The sequence below is a fragment of the Solea senegalensis genome, unplaced genomic scaffold (genome assembly GCF_019176455.1).
Source record: "Solea senegalensis isolate Sse05_10M unplaced genomic scaffold, IFAPA_SoseM_1 scf7180000015408, whole genome shotgun sequence".
Classification (NCBI taxonomy): Eukaryota; Metazoa; Chordata; class Actinopteri; order Pleuronectiformes; family Soleidae; genus Solea; species Solea senegalensis.
In genome coordinates, this window is record NW_025321316.1 from 48,242 (window position 1) to 63,396 (window position 15,155).

General features: G+C 50.1%; 1 protein-coding gene across 1 annotated transcript; it reads left to right on the plus strand.

Annotated features, from left to right (window-relative positions):
- The first annotated feature begins 1,392 nt into the window (after positions 1-1,392).
- Positions 1,393-14,981, plus strand: heatr1 (HEAT repeat containing 1). Its single transcript, XM_044017437.1, has 44 exons — positions 1,393-1,449; positions 2,097-2,256; positions 2,349-2,565; positions 3,017-3,158; positions 3,234-3,335; positions 3,472-3,612; positions 3,759-3,970; positions 4,054-4,187; positions 4,261-4,342; positions 4,414-4,503; positions 4,575-4,692; positions 4,787-4,987; positions 5,071-5,159; positions 5,285-5,481; positions 5,639-5,760; positions 5,849-6,049; positions 6,141-6,294; positions 6,380-6,528; positions 6,605-6,797; positions 7,583-7,755; positions 7,831-7,995; positions 8,070-8,309; positions 8,664-8,795; positions 8,887-8,990; positions 9,125-9,271; positions 9,343-9,455; positions 9,533-9,654; positions 9,881-10,009; positions 10,088-10,312; positions 10,400-10,523; positions 10,648-10,820; positions 10,913-10,965; positions 11,075-11,198; positions 11,321-11,467; positions 11,965-12,281; positions 12,363-12,513; positions 12,586-12,762; positions 12,923-13,057; positions 13,167-13,271; positions 13,821-13,983; positions 14,063-14,205; positions 14,329-14,487; positions 14,600-14,708; positions 14,846-14,981. Exons 2-44 carry the CDS (start codon positions 2,115-2,117, stop codon positions 14,932-14,934), a joined length of 6,405 nt encoding a protein of 2,134 aa, XP_043873372.1. The 5' UTR covers positions 1,393-1,449; positions 2,097-2,114; the 3' UTR covers positions 14,935-14,981.
- Positions 14,982-15,155: the final 174 nt, after the last annotated feature.

Consider the following 15,155-nt stretch of genomic DNA (forward strand, 5'->3'; position numbering starts at 1 on the left):
GACTCTGGAGGCCCTACCAGTCGCCAAAGTGTGGAAAAAGAATACTCAGTCATGTTTTCGTGGTCCCCCTTAGTGTAAGTATAGGCGATAAAACATGCAACGTTGAATTCCCTGCGCATTATGATGGCAGCATGCGCATTTCACCACTAATGTTACCACCCCACCAGTAAGTTTACTTGGAGAGCTCCACCTTAGCTCCACCTTAGCTCCACCTTGTCCCTATAAAATGCGAGAGTGCAGGCGAGGGAGGAAGAGCGGTGTTATGTCAACGCGGAGGGACAAGTGTGCTGTTGGTGGCTGCACAGTGGAGCACAGTGTTTTACAGAGGATTTTATATATGAAGCTAATGTGTCGGATAAAGTCAGCAAACGTGTGTTCGTGTGTTCGCACCACTTCACATCAGTATTTAGTCAGCGACGTACAAACACACACATTGTTAAGAAAAGGTCACATAGAGGTCATAACTGACCATTCTGACACGTCCTAATTAAACATATTTGTTCAGTACGTCCTCCATGACCGGAGCACACATTCAGTCATACAGTCACATACAGCAGCTGTTTATGCAGCGATCAACGGTGGATCAGTGGTGCTGTCCCTAAGTGTTTTTAACAGATTTACAGTTGGACAGTGTTCGGCTCCATCCTTATGTAGGACGTCTCTTCCTGTGACGCACGCTGTCATGTTGATATTGTCAGAGAACTAGTGGAGGGAGGGGGAGACGAATGAGGGGAGGGAACAGGAGCTGAGCGAGTGAGCGCTGTAAAGAGGACAAATCAGAAACCCCCTGGAAGAAGTGGGCGTGTGTTTGCCTGTGTCTCATTTGCATATAAAGGGACCATGCGCAAAACCGAGTGTTCTGAAAGGGGCGGGTTTAGCAGGGTTATTGAACTGCTATGATGCTTCATCCTTATTATGTATTTTGACCAAAGCATGTCACTGACATGTTCATTAGGACACCAGGGAACTATTTTAACTTGGAGAAATAAGGTATAATATGTCCACTTTAAAGTTGACCCACCTATATTAGCTGTTGTGCTTGCAGCTCCACCAGCAGGTGGCACTGTAAAGTCAATAAGTGACATCATCATTATCCATGCATGTTCTACCGCGGGGGGGCGCTGTGCCCATCTCAGCTGACTGAGGGCATGAAAGAGGAAAAGTGAAAAAATGTCATGGTGAGTGGAAATATTTACGTAACGTACGTACGGTATTCACAGAGATTGTCATTTGCACAAATTAAATGACGTCATTTTGTGACAGTTTATAACTAAAGCACAACTCTGTCTGAAAAGAAAATGGTGATTTAATTGATGTTGAAGGCGGAAGTGAGCTGCAGTGAATCATCTCACCACCGCAGGAAGCTTCAAAGTTATTTGAACCGGAAGCAGAATCATCGCGAGGTCATTTCTTCCAGCAACAACGTGTTTGTTGAGTCACAGAGAAAAGGTATGCTTTTCTTCTTCTCAGCTTCTTTATTTTCTGTGTGTTTTCACACCTTTGTGACGGGATCAAACTTTAAATGTCTTTGGTTCACAGACGTTTTTCCTCCACGTCCTCCAGGTTTTATGTTTCACGCGTTAGCCAATTCAGCTAGCAACAGCTAACACACACACACACGTTTAACAGCTAATTAAGGGAGGTTCATTTAAACCTACCGAGTTGTTGTTGTGCGTTGTAACTTGTTTGAGTATTAGCGGAGAACTGCTCTGCACTCGTGAACTGGCACATTTTATTCCCGGGAATTTACGTACGCACCAAACTCCACTGACAAATCTGCGTATTTAAACTTCCCTCGTGTGTCAGAAAGAGATCGCGTGTGATTTTAAGTCGTTTTAATACTTCACCTTAACCAAAATGTTACGCTCTTTAATTCGGCATGAATTAATGTTAGCGTAAAGTCCCTTGAGTATCGGTTTTTTGACGTCACCCTTCACCAATAGTGTCTAATTTTCATCTCCTTCTTTTTATTTTGAAAGACCAGAGTTCTGTCTGCATGTTTGTTTATAGAATAATTCGAAGAATATCATTGACATAATGAAACAATGTATCATTATATAAAATGACGTAATAATAATAATATTATTATGCGTCAGATTAAAGAAAGCATTGCCATGACGTCGTTGGCTCATCAGCTGAAGCGCCTGGCGCTGCCTCAGAGCGACCCTGACCTGTTGACCCGCAGTGAGGTCGTCTCGCTGCTCTTTGACCCCAAAGATGCAGCCACCATGGACAGAACCACCTTCTATGCCCTGGGTAAGCCCCACCCCCCTCATTTCCTGTCCTCCACTTCTCTTTAACGGTCAAGCTTTTAACCCCGCCCCCTCTGACATCGTCTCCGCCTCCAGGCTGCACCGGGCTGGAGGAGCTGCTGGGAATCGAACCGTTGTTCCTGGAGTTCCAGGACACGCTGTTCAGCCGCGCGTCGCTGACGCTGGAGCGAAGTGTTCAGTCCAAGGACGTGAACGCCAAACTGGACGCCGGCATCTCACTCTTCCTCGCCCGCCTCTCGCCGTACTTCCTCATCAAACCAGCTCACAAGTGTTTGGAGTGGCTGATCCACCGGTACGTCCTTGCACGCCGCCGTCACCGCCACGCTCACGTGTTGTCGTTTGTGTTGATGTCGTTTGTGTTGATGTCGTTTGTGTTGATGACGTTTGTGTTGATGACGTTTGTGTTGATGTTTGTGTTGACGTTTGTTTGGTGTTTGATGTCGTTTGTGTTGGCGTTGTTTGTGTTGTCATTTGTGTTGAAGTTTTGTCTTTGTTTGTGTTGACGTTTGTGTGTTGACGTTGTCGTTTGTGTTGTTTGTGTTGACGTTGTCGTTGGTGTTGTTTGCAATAACATTGTTTGTGTTGTCGTTGTATGTGTTTTGTGTTGACGTTTGCGTTGTCGTTTGTGTTGACGTTGTTTGTGTTGTTGATGTTTGTGTTGACGTTTTTGTGTTGTTTGTGTTGACGTTGTTTGTGTTGTCGTTTGTGTTGACGTTGTTTGTTTTGTCGTTTGTGTGTGGTAGCTTCCACGTGCACCTGTACAACACGGACGCTCTGCTCGCCTGCGTTCTTCCGTACCACGACACCAAAGTGTTTGTCAGAGTTTTACAGCTGCTGAAGATCGGAGACTCCACCCACCGCTGGAACTGGTTGCACTGCCTCCAGGTCTGACCCCCTGACCTTTGACCTCTGCCGTCCTCTCAGCGGTGTTTACAGAGTGTTGTGTTTGTGTTTGTGTAGAAAGCGGGCGTGCCGTTGTCCAGAGCAGCTCTGGTCACTCACTGTTACACTGACCTGAGCTTCATGGACTTCATCTGCACCCTCGTGACCCGCAGCATCCAGGTAAGTCCACCTGGAGAGGAGGCGGGGCCTAATACATCCAGAGGAGAAGACATGTTGGTTTTCATGTGTGTGAAAGAAATGTCTCTTCTACTTCTGACTCGTCCCTCTCCTCTGACTCCTCCTTCTCGTCCTGCAGGCGTACTCTGGACACTCGGAGAGTTGTCCTCAGCTCAGAGTGATCTTCTCCTTCTATGCGTCCACCGTCGTCTCCGCTCTGGATGCCGTGGACTCTGTGTCTGACGCCATCATCGCCAAACTTCTGCCGTTTGTCCAGAGGGTGAGGAAGTCAGCTTCTCATTCACTGTTTGACTGCAGGACTGTATGAACACAACTCTGTGTCTGCTCCTTCTTCTTGTCCTCCTATTGCTCCTCCTCCTCCTCCTCCTCCTCCTGCTGCTGCTGATCCTCCTCCTCCTCCTGCAGGGTCTGAAGTCGTCTCTGAGTGACTACAAAGCTGCCAGTTACATGCTGGTGTGTGAGTTGTCGGTGAAGGTTTTGATGGACCAGGGTCTGGTGGACAGTCTGTCGGTCCACGTATGCAGGTCTCTGGTCAAAGACCCGGTCCTGGCTAAAGAAGGTCTGGGCTGCCTCATCGTGCTGCTGCAGCACCAGAAAGAGGGTGCTGCCGGACACAGGTAGGTGGCGCTTCCTCTTTATGTGAAACGCACATCCTGCGGTCAGACTGTCCTCCAAGTGTCTCAACTGTCTCGGTCCTCAGAGCTCTCAGTCAGCTGTGCTCGATGCCAGCGCTGGTCTCTACGCTGCAGGTCATGGCCACGGTTCACGATGTCTCTCCTCTCCTGATCCGCCTGCTGCCGTACCTGATCCACCGGGTCTTCACCTGCAGCTCAGGTGAGCACTGAGGGTGTGATGTCATCAGTGTCAGGTCAGGGGCGGGGTTTACCTGCTCTGTCTCTCCTCACAGGTGAGACGGACGAGCTGGCTTTACTGGATTCTGTCCTGAAGACGGTTCCTCTGACCGGAGGTCTGGACCAAACCATGGCACGGTGAGTCCACATGGGTCTGAGTCTTTTGTGTTGTCAGAGGTCAGCACTGATGTCCGTCTGTCTGTCTGTAGTTTGCTGTTGCTGGAGTATCTGAGTCAGACGGACGTCTCTGCTGAGAAGGACCGACGTCTGCTGCCTGTCGTCAGACTCTTTGAGTCCAGGTACAAACAGCTTTGTCAGAGATCAGAGGTTAGAGGTCACATCATGAACCCTCGTGTTTCTCCTCCTGCAGATACTCCGGAGCGTTGGACGCCGTCCTCGCAGGTCATGTGACTGACCTCAGCAGCCCCGAGCACAAACGTCTGTTTCATCACTTCCTGTTGTTGTCTGTGAGCAGCGGAAAGTTCCAGGTGTGTGTGTGTGTGTGTGTGTGTGTGTGTTGTGTAGATTGTGGACGACTTGGACACGTCTCTGTTGTCTTTCTCTCGTGTGTGTGTTGTGTAGATTGTGGACGACATGGACACGTCTCTGTTCCTCAGCCTCAAACATCCGCTGCCGTCGGTTCGAGTCTCGGCCGTGGAGCATTTGATGGGCGTGGTCTCGTCTCAGCAGAGTCTGGACATGCCCTTCCTGAAAGACGCCGTCACAGATCGTCTGAACGACGACGTGCCCGAGGTCGTGGCTGCCGCTCTCAAAGTCCTGGAGGTCAGTGCTGGCTGCTGTTGCCACGGAAACGGCCCTTTTACATCAGTGTCTTTTTAATCGTTCTTATATTTCTGTTGTTTCAGGAGCTGTTTGATGTTTTGGAGCCGGAACACACGGAGACATGTTTACTGTCACTGATGCACAGAGAGGATGTGTGTGTGTCTGAGCAGTGGTCAGTAACACACACACACACACACACACACGTTTACTGTCACTGTGTGTGTCTGAGCAGTGGTGAGTGACACGACGTGTTCATGTACGTCTGTAAATTGCAGTTGTTGTGTTGTTCTCCTCCAGGCTGCCGGTGCTGAAGGAGGCGGTGCGTTTACTCTCCGACCCTCGGCTGGGAAAGGGCGGCGCTGTCGGCTGGAAGCTGCTTCCCTTTCTGGTGATCAGCGACGCTCGGCCTGACTCAGCTCAGCTGAGACTCGCTGCCTGCGTCGCCCGCTCCTCTGTCCTCGCCCAACACCCGCTCACCGTTACCTGGGCGAAAGGTAACAAAGTCAAACTCAGACCATGCTGAGCTGATTCAATGTTTCCTCTTCGCACCTGTTCTCACCTTTTCTCTCTCACCTGTTCTCTTGCTTGTTCTCTCTCACCTGTTCTCTCACATTCTCACCTGTTCTCTCCTGTTCTCACCTGTTCTCTCAGAGATGGAGCAGCTGGTGAAGAAAAGCTGTGTGCGTGACTTTGTGGGTGTGGTTAATGAGCGTCTCGTGTCCACGCTGACCAACAACCTGGCAAACATGGAGCACTTTTCCAAACGGGAAGCGGTGAGTTTTTAATTTCAGTCTGGATTCTGTGATGAAGTGCAGATGATGAGCAGCAGGTGGCTCCCTGTTTTTCTTTCACCTCTCACAGCTGGAGAAACTGGCTCTGCTGGTGGAGGAGCAGCGAGGCTCCGCCCTCAGGGACCGGATGTCCTTCCTGGTGCTGACCCAGACTCTGCTGCTCAGCCTGGGTGAGCTGAGCGGGACGCAGCACCTGCTCACTGCTCACAGGCTGTACACGCTGCTGGAGCGCCCCCTGCTGGAGCTCATCAGCACAGAGGCAGATGCTCAGGTGAGACCTTTCACGCGTTTAATCACGGATGAGAAGTCCATTGTTGTGTTTTAGTCTCATCTTATTTCTTTGACTTCTTGTGTGTTGACAGGAAGTGGAGTGTCCCGTGTCCGCCCCCTCTTCTTTCCCCGAGGCTCTGACTCTGTTGGTGAACGGTTGTGAGCGGCGAGGATACGTTTACGCTCTGATGACGCTGCTGCGACAATTTATCTCCTTCCTGAAATGTCACGATACTTCCTTTAAAGGTGTGCGTGTGTCTGTGCAACCAACAATATACAGTAAAATCACTTTAATACAAGAACAATCCAAAAGTCTGTGTCTGTCCGTCAGGTGACTCGTGGTGGAATCCAGAAAAGATGGACACAAACAGCTGTTGTTACCTGGGACTTCTGTGTCGTGTCTTCAGTGTTGTCGCCAGCGGCGCCGCAGATGGGACGACCGCGAGCAGCTTCAGGCCGCTGATGAAGCTCCTCTTCCAGGTGAGATTTAAAAACTGATGTCACAGAGATCTGGTTCCCGGTGCATTGTCGGTGACGTGGTCTCCGTCTGTCTCAGGTCCACCTGTGTGAGCCGCTGATGCTCTTCCGGTTCCTGTGTCTGCTGTGGGGCTACGGCGGGAACCATGACGACCAGCTGGATGTGAAGGTGGACGCTGTCCTGCAGACTCGCACTCTGCGCATGGGCGGAGCTATTCTGAGAGTCCAGACGCTCGCTACGCTGGAGGAGCTGTCGGCTGCAGACTCACCAGGTCAGAACCAACTGCTAATCTGTGTTTAAACCAGAGATTAACCAGAGATTAATCTGTGTTTATGACAGAGATTAACCTGTGTTTAAACCTGAGATTAACCTGTGTTAAACCAGAGATTAACCTGTGTTTAATCCTGAGATATTAACCTGTGTTTAAACCAGAGATTAACCAGATATTAACCTGTGTTTAAACCAGATATTAACCTGTGTTTAAACCAGAGATTAACCTGTATTTAAACCAGTTTAAACCAGAGATTAACCTGTATTTAAACCAGAGATTAACCTGTGTTTAAACCAGAGATTATGTTTAAACCAGAGATGAGATTAACCTGTGTTTAAACCAGAGATTAACCTGTGTTTAAACCAGAGAATAACCAGAGATCAACCTGTGTTTAAACCTGAGATTAACCAGAGATAAACCTGTGTTTGAACCTAACATTAAACAGATATTAACATGTGTTTAAACCAGAGATTAATCTTTGTTTATGACAGAGATTAACCTGTGTTTAAACCAGAGATTAACCAAAGATTAACCTGTGTTTAAACAAGAGATTAACCTGAGATTAACCAGAGATGAACCTGTGTTTATGATAGTGATTAACCTGTGTTTAAACCTGAGATTAACCTGTGTTTAACCAAGAGATTAAATGTCTGTCTCTGTCTCTCTTTCTATCTGTCTGTCTCTCTGTCTCTGTCTATCTGCCTGTCTCTCTCTCTCTCTCTGTCTGTCTGTCTATCTGCATGTCTGTCTCTCTCTCTCTGTTTATCTGCCTGTCTGTCTCTCAGTGATCCCGTCCCTGCTGTCTTGTCTTTCATCTCCGCTGCGTGACGTCCGGCGCTCGGCCGTCGCCGCCCTGCAGAGTTTTTCGGGCGTGGCCTCGTCTCTTTATCAGCCAATCACAGAGAAGCTGCTGATGACATCAGAGGAGATCATCGCTGACCCTGCCTACCTGAGCACGGTGAGAGCGTCGCCACTGTTCCGCCGGTTGTGGTTAGGCTGTTTTTGACCTGTGACCCCTGCTGTGACCCCGTAGGCTCTCGCCGTCCTCGATGACGAGACGTCGTCCAGTAAAGTGGGGACGCGTCGGGAGACGCTGCAAGCGTCCATGCAGCAGCTGCTGCAGAGCGTCCACACGTCCCGCTGTCCGTCCTACAGCGCCACTGCACTGCTGCGAGCGCTGAGCCTTGTTAACGGAGAGGTGAGGGTTCCGCGCCACACGTGCAGGTAATGTCACTCACTAAGTGAAGTCTAACTCCGCCCTGTGTCCCTCAGTCCGTCCTGTCGGGTCTGCTTCCTCTTCTGGATCGGCTCCTTGAGCAGAGTCCCGACACGCCGGCGCTGCTGCGCTCCGAGGCTCAGCTCGCACAGCTCGTCCTCGCCAAGTTCAACGAGACGTCTGCTGGGCTGCTGACCAAAGACCAGACCAGTCTGGATCTGTTCGTCCGGGCTCTGAAGACCTCGACCCAGCTACACCCCGAAGTCCCCAGCTGCCAGATCAGTGCACTGGAACAGGTCAGCCCTGCCTGCAAGCACTTCAACCTGAGATTAAAACAGGGATAAACCAGTGTTTAAACTGGGATTAAAACAGGGATAAACCAGTGTTTAAACTGGGATTAAAACAGGGATAAACCTGTGTTTAAAACAGGGATACATCTGTGTTTAAAACAGGATTAAAACAGGGATACATCTGTGTTTAAACCAGGATTAAAACAGGGATAAACCTGTGTTTAAACCAGGATTAAAACAGGGATAAACCTGTGTTTAAACCAGGATTAAAACAGGGATAAACCTGTGTTTAAACCAGGATTAAAACAGGGATAAACCTGTGTTCAAACCGGGTCTCCTTGTCTCGTTTCCTCTCCTCAGATCACAAAGTCGTTCTTCTCAGCTCTTGGAGACGAGAAGGTTCAGCAGAAGCTGCTGACGGTGATGTTTGACCTGCTGCTGGAGAACCAGAGCCCCCTGGTGGCCAATACCATCAACAGTGTCTTTAAAGGGGTGAGTCAGCAGCTGTCCTCTCCTGTCTCCTCTTCTCTGTCCTCTCCTGTGTCCTCTCTTTCATGTCCACTGTTGTCTCTTTCTCTGCCAGATCTCTGTCGATGGTCAACTCGTGGCCAATGAGCTGTCTCCACCAGAGAGACCGAGAGGGACGGAGACCGTGCAGCAGACCAGGCGGAGCAAGATGTCTCTGAGGTACTGAACCAGGTCTTGGTCTGACCCTGGGACTGAACCAGGTCTTAGTCTGATCCTGGGACTCTGAACCAGGTTTAAGTCTGATCCTGAACCAGGTCTTATTATTGGTGCATAAAGTGGTTTTCATTGGTCAGGAAACCTCAGGACGGTGGCGAGGTTTTTCAAGAAGGGGGCGCTGTGCCGTGGCAGAGAGTCACATTGATCCTGGAGCTGCTGCAGCATAAGAAGAAGCTGAAGAGAGGTCACACTTTGGTGCCGGTGCTGTTCTCTCTGCTCTCCAGGTACACTCAGGTGTGTGGGCGGGGCGTGTGAGGTCATGTGACCTGGTCTCACTCAGGTCTTCTGTCTTCAGGAGTTTGGAGGCAAGCTCGGAGGATCACATGGAGTACACCAAGCAGCTGCTGCTCAGCTGTCTGCTCAACATCTGCCGCAGACTGTCTCCTGAAGGCGGAGCCCCGCCCCCGGGTATGTGCACACTGCGCTGTGGGTGGAGTTTAATGACTGTGGTGTTTGTCTGAGTTCTGCTGCTCTGGTCTGTGCAGATGTTCTGGAGGAGGATAAGTTCAGTGTGGAGCTGGTGGTTCAGTGCATCAGAGCGACGGACGTGCCGCAGACGCATCATCACGCTCTGCTGCTGCTCGCCACCGCCGCCGCCATTTTCCCCGTGAGTCTGAAACACATGATCGTCTTTATCTACGTCACATGATCGTCTTTATCTGCGTCACATGATCTTCTTTATCTGCGTCACATGATCGTCTTTATCTACGTCACATGAACGCGTCTTTATCTACGTCGTGCGCGCGTGTGTGTGTGTGTGCGGTGTGTGTGTGTGTGTGTGTGTGTGTGTGTGGTGAAAACACTGACCTGCGACTCATCGCCGCCCCCTGCAGGAGAAAGTCCTTCACAACATCATGCCCATCTTCACCTTCATGGGTGCAAACATCCTGCGTCTGGACGACGTCTACAGCTTCAGAGTCATCGACAAGACGGTTCAGATGGTCATACCTGCGCTCATCAAGGTCAGGTCGCCGTCGCAGCCACCGCCGTCGTCAGCTCTGAACGTAAAGTGTTTAAATATTATTCTCCTCCCCCTTCAGGCTCACCCGCTCCCTGATGGTCAGTCTTCGTCTCACGTCCTTGCTGTCGTCACTAAAATCATGCACGTGTTCGCTGACGCGCTGCCACATGTGCCCGACCACCGCCGCCTTCCTATCCTCGCCCAGCTGGTGACCACGCTGGGCCCTGCCCACTTCCTCTGGGTCCTCATGCTCCTCCTCTTCAAGCTGCACGCCGTCCAGGCTGCAAGCTCCACAAGTGAAAGGGTGAGACACACACACAGACACAGTCAGACACATCCTGGGATGAGACCGTTGAATGAGGTAATTGTGTGTGTGTGTGTGTGTGTGTAGGACGTTGGTGAGGACACAGAGTTGTGGGTCAGTGTGTGTTGTCACTTTGAGGTCAGTGATGTCATCACCACCATCATCAGAGTTCTGAAGTTCCTGCAGCAGCTGCCGCACGACGACCATCACAGTGAGAGGGTTATTGATTCTTAACAACACAACTCTGAATGAGTGAATGAATGAATGAAACCTTCCTCTTCTCCTTTTTCCTCCTTCTCCTTCTTCTCCTTCTTTCTCTTTTTCTCCTTCTTCAGCTCCGTTGAAACGCAGCGTCGGCCGCCGAGGAGCAAAGAAGAAGGGGGAGGAGCATGAGGAGGAGCTTATCTTCAGCGTGGACGCTCACAGCAGCAAAGAGCTGAGACACTTCATGTTCCTCAGCGTGTCGTTCGCGGCTCAGCTGCTCGGCTCAGACGCCTTCATCGCTAAGGTGAGTGGCGTTTCCATGGAAACCTGACCCTAAAAGATTCTACCTTTAATTATGGACAACAATCCAAACGTATCTTTATATCATCGTCTCAGGTCGCTGACGGCGGTGACGTCATGGACGAGCATCTGCAGCAGCAGCAGCAGAGGTTAGCCCCGCCCCCTCCTGACCACAAACTCAGTGTGTGTTTGTTCCGTGTAAAGACGCAGCTGAACTGTGTGTGTGTGTGTGTGTGTGTGTGCGCGCGCGCGCATCAGGTTGTTGGAGGAGATCTTGCGTCACATCCACAGTGTCGCTTGTGGTGTCGAGGTCAACGCCGACAAACCCAGCGCCAAGTTCTGGAGAGTTCTGCTGAACAAGAGCTACGACGTCCTGGACAAGGTCTGAGACGACCACATCACCATGGTTACACACTGATACTGTCTATATATGTAACATATTAATGTTACAGCAGCTGTTTGTCAGGTCGAGGTCAGCTGACTCCCTGTGATGTCTTTGCTCAGGTCAACGCTCTGTTGCCCACGGATACGTTCATCACAGTGATGAAGGGGCTGATGGGAAATCAGCTGTCGTCAGTGAGGAGGAAAGCGATGGAGCTGCTGAACAACAAACTGCAGAGAACCACTGCAGTGACCTTTGACCTGCAGCAGGTCAAACACTCACATGTTCACACCCTCACATGTTCACACGCTCACATGTGCACATGCTCACATGTTCACACATTCACATGCTCAAACATTCAAACGTTCACATGCTCACATGTTCACACGTTCACACGCTCACACGCTCAAACATTCAAACGCTCACATGTTCACACTCTCAAACATTCACACGCTCAAATGTTCACACATTCACACGCTCACACAGTCACATATTCACACACTCGCATATTCACGTGTTCACATGCTCAAACACTCACATGTTAACATGTTCACAAGCTCACACGTTCACACGCTCACACAGTCACATATTCACACGCTCACATATTCACATGCTCAAACACCACATTCACACGCTCACACATTCACACGATCATACGTTCACATGTTCACACACTCATATATTCACACATTTACACACTCACACTCACATATTCACATGCTCACACACTCACTCACTCACGTCCCTAACAAACATCCGTCTCCAGGTGGACATGCTGCTCCAGCTGACCCCCGACCTGCTGAGCATTGTGGGTAAAGGTCACGCTTGGGTGTCACAGCAGGAGGCGGAACAAGAGAACGAGGCGGAGCAAGCCATCAACCGACAGACGGCGCTGTACAGCCTCAAACTTCTCTGCCGCAAGTTCGGCGCCGACCACCAGGAGGCGTTTGTCCCTGTGCTGCTGCAGACGGTGGACATCATCGCGTCAGAAGACGAAGACAAGAACGTGATGGGCAGCGCGCTGCTCTGCACTGCCGAGGTGCTCGCTGCGCTCAAGGCACTCGCTATCCCTCAGTTACCCAGGTGAGTGGGACAGGACGGAGGACAGACAGACATGTCCAGGACGGGAACTTGAGTGACCGGTTTGTCCTTGTGTGTCCTCAGGTTGGTGCCGGCTGTCCTCCACACACTGAAGGACAGGAAGCAGCTGCTGACCAATGAAGTTTATCTGCTGAGCGCGGTCACTGCCCTCCACAGAGTCACCGAGACGCTGCCACACTTCATCAGCCCGTACCTGCAGGACATCGCTGTCCAGGTGAGACACCTGAAGACACCTGAAGACACCTGAAGACACAGCAACACCTGTCCACTCTTTGTCCTCCTGCAGGTGTGTCGGCTGACGCGGCTAGTGGAGAACTCCTCCTCTTCCTCCTTGTCTTCGTCCTTCGTCCAGTTGTCTCTGCGTCTCGTCTCTCTCAGGAAAACCCTCGCCACGCAGCTGCCCCCCAGGGTCCTACTACCTGCCCTCTCCAGGTGCTACAGCGACATGGTCGTCGATAAGAAGGTGAGGGATATGGAGGTGATTGTCTCACAGAGACTGTGTGAGACCGTGTGATGCAATCAGCCTTTGGAGGTGGGGCCTGTCTGTTTAGTTTGACTTTTCTTGTTGGTGCTGGAGGTTGTTTTTTGGGACCATTTGTGAACAAGGTTTGACCTCTCTTCAGGCTCAGCTGGGGGCGCTGATGAGCATGCTGAAGGATCACATCACTCACATGGAGAAGGATCAGCTGAGCTTCCACCAATCAGAGCTCACCTCCTTCTTCCTCACCGCCCTTGACTTCCGTGCCCAACACTGTCAGGTGAGTCTGTCTCTGGTCACGTGACACCAGCGTCAGGTGAGTCTGTCTCTGGTCACGTGACACCAGCGTCAGAGTTTCTGTGACGTCACAAACTTTCATTTGTTTCCAGGGCGACCTGGAGAGAACGTCAGAGGTCGAGGGTCATGTGATCGACTGTCTTCTCGCCATGGTGATGAAACTGTCTGAGGTCACGTTCAGACCGCTCTTCTTCAAGGTAACATGTTTTTGTCTCGTTAACTCCGTGTTTTTGTCCCGTTAACATCGCGTTTTTCTCCCGTTAACTCTGTGTTTTTGTCCCGTTAACTCCGTGTTTTTGTCCCTAACATCGCTTTTTCTCCCGCTAACTCTGTGTTTTGTCCCGCTAACCCGTTTTGTCCCGATAATACCATATTTTTCTCCCGTTAACTCCGCGTTTTGTCCCGCTAACATCGCCGTTTTTTCCCGTTAACTCTGTTTTTCTCCGCTAACTCCATGTTTTTGTCCCGCTAACATCGCCGCTAACCTGTGTTTTTGTCTCGCGTTTAAACTGTTAACCTCTTTTTTCCTCCGCTAACTCTGTGTTTTTGTCCCGTAACATTGTTTTTCTCCATAATGTGTTTTTGTCCCGTTAACACCGTGTTTTTGTCCCGTTAACTCTGTGTTTTCTGTCCTGATAACATTGTTTTTCTCCCGTTAACTCCGTGTTTTTGTCCCGTTAACGCTGTGTTTTTGTCCTGTTAACATCGTGTTTTTCTCCCCTTAACTCCGTGTTTTTGTTCCGCAGCTCTTTGACTGGAGTAAATCGGACAGCCGCGATCGCCTGTTGACGTTTTACCGACTCTCCGACTGCGTCGCAGAGCGACTCAAAGGTCTGTTCGTGCTGTTTGCTGGAAATCTGGTGACAGCGTTTTCAGACGTGCTGCGACAGAAGCACAGCGCCACCTCAGGTGAACATTGATCAGGTTTTGCGCTGATTGTTGTGTTTGGATGAAAGACGTGACATTGACGTGGTTTTGTGGTCGTCAGATTTGTCTCAGGTGGACGAACAGAAGACGTCTCTGCTGCTGCAGTTTGTCCTCGACTGTCTCTATAAGATCTTCCTCTACGACTCGCAGCGATTCCTGAGTAAAGAACGAGCCGACGCCCTCCTCTGCCCGCTGGTCGACCAGGTCAGAATTCACCATCACAAATGATGTGTTCAGGATTAACTTTATAACACTCCAGTCATTTTTATCTACATGCAACTTTTATTTTTTAAAATATTTATTGTGTGTGTGTGTGTGTGTGTACAGTTGGAGAACATGGTGGGTGGGCAGGAGGTCTACCAGCAGAGGGTGGTCAAACACCTGGTTCCATGTGTGGGTCAATTCTCTGTGGCTCTGGCCGACGACTCTGAGTGGAAAACTCTCAACTATCAGATTCTGCTGAAGACGAGACACAGCAACGCTAAAGTGAGACTCACTCACTCGATATTTGATACTAACTCACTCACACAGCCTGAATCACTTTGTGTTCACCCTTTCATTTCTGTGGTGAATAAGTGATTATGCTCCTCCCCCTCAGGTGCGCTTTGCTGCTCTGCTAATGCTAAAGGAGTTAGCATCGAAACTGAAGGAGAATTATGTGATTCTGCTGCCAGAGAGTGTTCCATTCATGGCTGAACTGATGGAGGGTGAGACACACACTCACAGACAAATGTTTAAATGTAAAGGTGATTTTATGGCCGTAAAATTGGAAGGAACCTGGAACTGACTTCCTGTTTGCCTGTGAGTGCTTCCTGTGTGTGACCAGGGTGCGTTTGTTTTTCAGATGAGTGCGAGGAGGTGGAGCAGCAGGTTCACAAAGTCATTCAGGAGATGGAGAACATTCTGGGAGAACCTCTGCAGAGCTACTTCTAACACACACACACACACACACAGGAAATGCTTCAGACTAAAATAAAAAAGTGATCAGACTGTTTGTGTGTTTTCTGGGTTCTGAGTGAGAAAGTGACAAACACACACACACACTGGTGCCTCCATCACTAAGTTCAAATGTCTGATTTTGTCTCTTCAGTGTTCAGTGAAATCCAACGTTCAGGTTGACGTCAGTGACACAAAGTGACCACACGAGGCAGCAG

Coding starts and splice junctions, on each gene's coding strand:
- heatr1 (XM_044017437.1), top strand. CDS start 2,115: ATGACGTCGTTGGCTCATCAGCTGAAGCGCCTGGCGCTGCCTCAGAGC. Junction 2,257..2,348: donor AACCACCTTCTATGCCCTGG/GTAAGCCCCACC, acceptor CTCCGCCTCCAG/GCTGCACCGGGCTGGAGGAG. Junction 10,821..10,912: donor CAGACGCCTTCATCGCTAAG/GTGAGTGGCGTT, acceptor TCATCGTCTCAG/GTCGCTGACGGCGGTGACGT.